The sequence below is a fragment of the Otolemur garnettii genome, unplaced genomic scaffold (assembly GCF_000181295.1).
Source record: "Otolemur garnettii isolate 467f Iridium unplaced genomic scaffold, OtoGar3 scaffold00013, whole genome shotgun sequence".
Taxonomy (NCBI): Eukaryota; Metazoa; Chordata; class Mammalia; order Primates; family Galagidae; genus Otolemur; species Otolemur garnettii.
The window spans coordinates 30,713,069-30,716,954 of NW_003852408.1; the positions used below are offsets into that span (position 1 = coordinate 30,713,069).

At 42.2% G+C, this 3,886-nt stretch overlaps 1 protein-coding gene across 2 annotated transcripts in view; it reads left to right on the forward strand.

Moving 5' to 3' along the window:
• KCTD18 (potassium channel tetramerization domain containing 18) overlaps window positions 1-3,886 on the forward strand; it is a 27,855-nt gene that overhangs the window by 2,393 nt on the left and 21,576 nt on the right. Inside the window, exons 2-3 of one of the 2 annotated variants that reach the window (XM_012802251.2) lie at window positions 630-862; window positions 3,429-3,640. In XM_012802251.2, the coding sequence (XP_012657705.1) occupies window positions 706-862; window positions 3,429-3,640 (369 nt within the window). In that variant the 5' untranslated portion in view covers window positions 630-705. The remainder of the gene's footprint in view (window positions 1-629; window positions 863-3,428; window positions 3,641-3,886) is intronic. The other variant, XM_023510450.1, reaches the window with a different exon arrangement.

Consider the following 3,886-nt stretch of genomic DNA (forward strand, 5'->3'; position numbering starts at 1 on the left):
TTTCTTTCTTTCTTTCTTTCTTTCTTTCTTTCTTTCTTTTTTTAAGGAGACAGAGTCTCACTTTGTGGCCCTCAGTAGAGTACGGTGGAATCATAGCTCACAGTAACCTCCACCAACCCTTGGGTCCTTGGGTTTAAGTGATTCTCTAGCCTAAGCCTCCCAAGTAGCTGGGATTACAGGCGCCTGCCAGAGCGCTTGACTATTTTTAGGAGAGACGGGTCTCACTCTGGCTCATGCTTGTCTTGAACCTCTGAGCTCAGGGCAGTCCTGCCTCAGCCTCCCAGGGTGCTAGGATTACAAGCATGAGCCACCACACCCAGCCAACGCTTGGCTATTTTTTATTGCAGTTTGACCAGGGTTGGTTTCAAACCTGCCACCCTCAGTATATGGGGCCATTGCCCTACCCACTGAGCCACAGGTGCCACCCAGTTTTTTAACTTTTATGTAGCCTCTGAGCCAATGTTTTGCAAATTCTCAGCATATCTCATTATTTTTGTTTATAAAATTCATATTACATAAAGTCCTTCCATTCCATATTTCCAGTACTGAGGAGTTTATTTTCAGTCACATTGTAATGTACTTATTTCATTATCTAAAATGTCAGGGACCATTGTCCTTTGTTCTTACAGAGGGGGACCAGGAACACCATTGTTTTGAAGTTTCTGAAAGTGGTGTTTGGCTAACATTCAGGTGTCTGGGGAAGCGATGGAAGGCCACAAGGCAGAAGAGGTGCTAGATATTCTTCGACTGAACGTGGGTGGCTGTATTTACACGGCCCGGCGTGAGTCATTGTGCCGCTTTAAAGACTCTATGTTGGCGTCTATGTTCAGTGGTCGCTTTCCTCTAAAAACAGACGAGTCAGGTAAATGTCTAAAATCTGGAAGCATGATCATGAATATTCCTTAACATAGGAGTCCAGTTTAAATTCCCTTTGCTTTTCCTAATTACAGCAGAACATACTAGATTACTGTATTAATTACTGCACTCATTAGGACTGTATGGAGATTCATTATTACATAAGAGATAAAATACCAGTTTTGAAAACTTGTGATACTGTTGCCAAAATTTCGCAAAGATGGGAAAGTGCAGAAAGGCCCGTCATGACCTAATTATAGTGATTAACTATATGTTGAAAGTCGTGACTGTCACGTGTTTTCACAGGTGAAGGTTTCAAGGTTGATTAAGTAGATGAGCATCTCTCTGTGTTCTTCAAGTTAGAAAATGTACTTCCAGGGACGAAGCAGCTGCCCTTATAGCAGACAGAGCAGTTGTCATCTGTATAGAATTAGTGTTACACTTGCCACCTAGCCTGGCTTTGTAATCTTGTGTGGGCTGAGGTGCATGGCTGAGAAAATGTCAGTGCAGGATTCTATTCGTCTCTCAGAGGCAGAGGACCCAAAATTGCCGTTTCAGTAGAAACTGTAAGTCACATGGGTAAGGTTCTTTCTGGGTCCACTCCCTGCTTCAAGTGCTGTGGGACTCACTGAACCTACTGCTGGTTATAAAGAAACTTCATCAACACAAGCGAGGCTTTTTGCACTATCTGTGAGCCCCAGAACCCACTCTTGGTGCTGTGTTAGAGAGAAGAGTTGAGGAGTCTTAAACATGGGGGCTATTCTGTTAAGAACCCCCAGTGTTGCCAGCTAAATGGCAGTTGAAAGAATGGAAAAATCACTGATGGTTTCTGCCTAGGTCTTGATGTTTCCTGGGCAGAAAGGTTTATTGGGGAAAAGATGGTAAGCAGGGATTGGGTTTTCTTTTTTGCCTCCAACTCTTACCTTCTTTTCTAAACAAATCAAGAAAGAAAGGGAATTATTGAATATCTTATTAGTATTATTATTTTGAAACAGAGTAGAGTACCGTGGTGTTACTTTGGCCCTCAGTTGAGTACCATGGTGTTACAGCTCACAGCAACCTCAAACTCCTGGGCATAAGTGATTTTCTTACCTCAGCCTCCAAAGTAGGTGGGACTACAGGCTCCCGCAATGCCGGCTATTTTTTGTTGCAGTTTTCATTGTCGTTTTAGCTGGCCCTGGCCTATTTGAACCTGCCAGCCTGGGTGTATATGGCCCATGCCCTACCCACTCAGCTATGGACGCCACCCTTGTTGAATACCTTAAACAGAAGATTTTTAAAAAAAATTATCTAAGGCAAATCTTTTATTATAAAGTAGTGCTATTATAGTATTTCTTCTTCTTTTTCTTTTTGCAGGTTTTGGCCGGGACTGGGTTTGAACCTGCCACCTCTGGCATATGAGGCTGGCACCCTACTCCTTTGAGCCACAGGCGCCGCCCAAACATTTCTTCTTTTTTAAAGTTTATAGGCTCTGGCCAGGTGCAGTGGCTCACTCCTGTAATCCTAGCACTCTGGGAGGCCAGGGCAGGTGGTTTGCCTGAGTTCATGGGTTTGAGACCAACATGAGCCAGAGTGAGACCTCATCTCTAAAAATAGCCAGGCCTTGTGGTGGGTGTCTGTGGTCCCAGCTACTTGGGAGGCTGAGACAAGAGAATCACTTAAGCCCAAGAATTTGAGGTTGCTGTGAGCTGTGACACCATAGCCCTCTACTGAGGGTGACAAAGTGATACTCTGTCTCAAAAATAAAAATAAACAAATAAATAAATAAAATTTATAGATTCTCCCAGTACAAAGGAACTAACAGCAATTTCAAATACATGGCATGCCTGCAGATAGGAGCCCCAGATGTAGGGTGTCACTGCAGACACTAGACGTAGTGATGAGCACCCCACATGTCCTCTGTAGTGGGCATGTCTGTATACCTGTCCTGGTATAGCCAGTCTGAGGCTAGGGGTAAGCTTCTGTTTCCACCAGCAGTCTGGGGTCTCTTTGGCTTTTGCAGTGGCCATGTTTGGAATATAGTCATTGCATCCAAAGTACCAAATGGATCTCAGAATCTATTTTCTTATATGGTGGGTGAAAATACTAAAGGTCCACCACTAACTCATAAGTCCCTTTGTGCAAGTTGCAGTTCCGTGCCATGGTGCATGACTTGGTGAGCAGAGCATGGGCTCACCAAGTGACTTCAGCCTCATGAATCCCCTTGGTGTAGCACTGGTACAGGCGATACACCCGCACAACCAAACGTGGAGACCCTGGTGGTACATGGGTTCAGGCTTACATTCAGTGTTATAGAAAGGCAGGTGGTTTTCCCACACAGCTCATTCAAATTCAGTTTTAGGATATCACCAATTTGTAAACCGAGCATTGTTGGTGTATCATATCTGCTGTTTGAACAAAGAACAAAAAGTGTGGCTTAGATTAATTGGACCTTTTGGAACATTAGATATTAACCTTCTTATGAGAAAGAAGTGTTTCAAATTTTAGAAGTCCTCAGACCTACCTTGATTATTGAAGTTTTGTTGATCATCATATGTACTTTGCAATCATTTTTGAATTGAATTTTTTTCTAGGGGCTTGTGTTATTGACCGTGATGGACATCTATTTAAATACCTTTTGGATTATCTTCATGGAGAAGTTCAGATTCCCACAGATGAACAAACCCGCATTGCCCTACAGGAAGAAGCTGATTACTTTGGCATCCCTTATCCGTACAGCCTGTCTGACCACTTGGCCAATGAAATGGAGACATATTCTTTAAGGTCAAATATAGAACTTAAAAAGGTCTTGGCATTTTCTTAAGTTTTAAAAAAATACATATATTTATTATGCACAAAGCAATATTATTTTGCTTAGCTGTGTTGTCACATAAACCAAACATGAGATAGTTTTGTAATTTTTGAAGACACATTTCTTAATTACTACTACTTATTTCTTAAGGCCAAAAAATCTAGGAAAGACATTGCCTTGCAAAGGTCTGTTGAGTTTATATTTCTCATTGGAGTTTTAATGTTTTTTGATGGCTTTTTT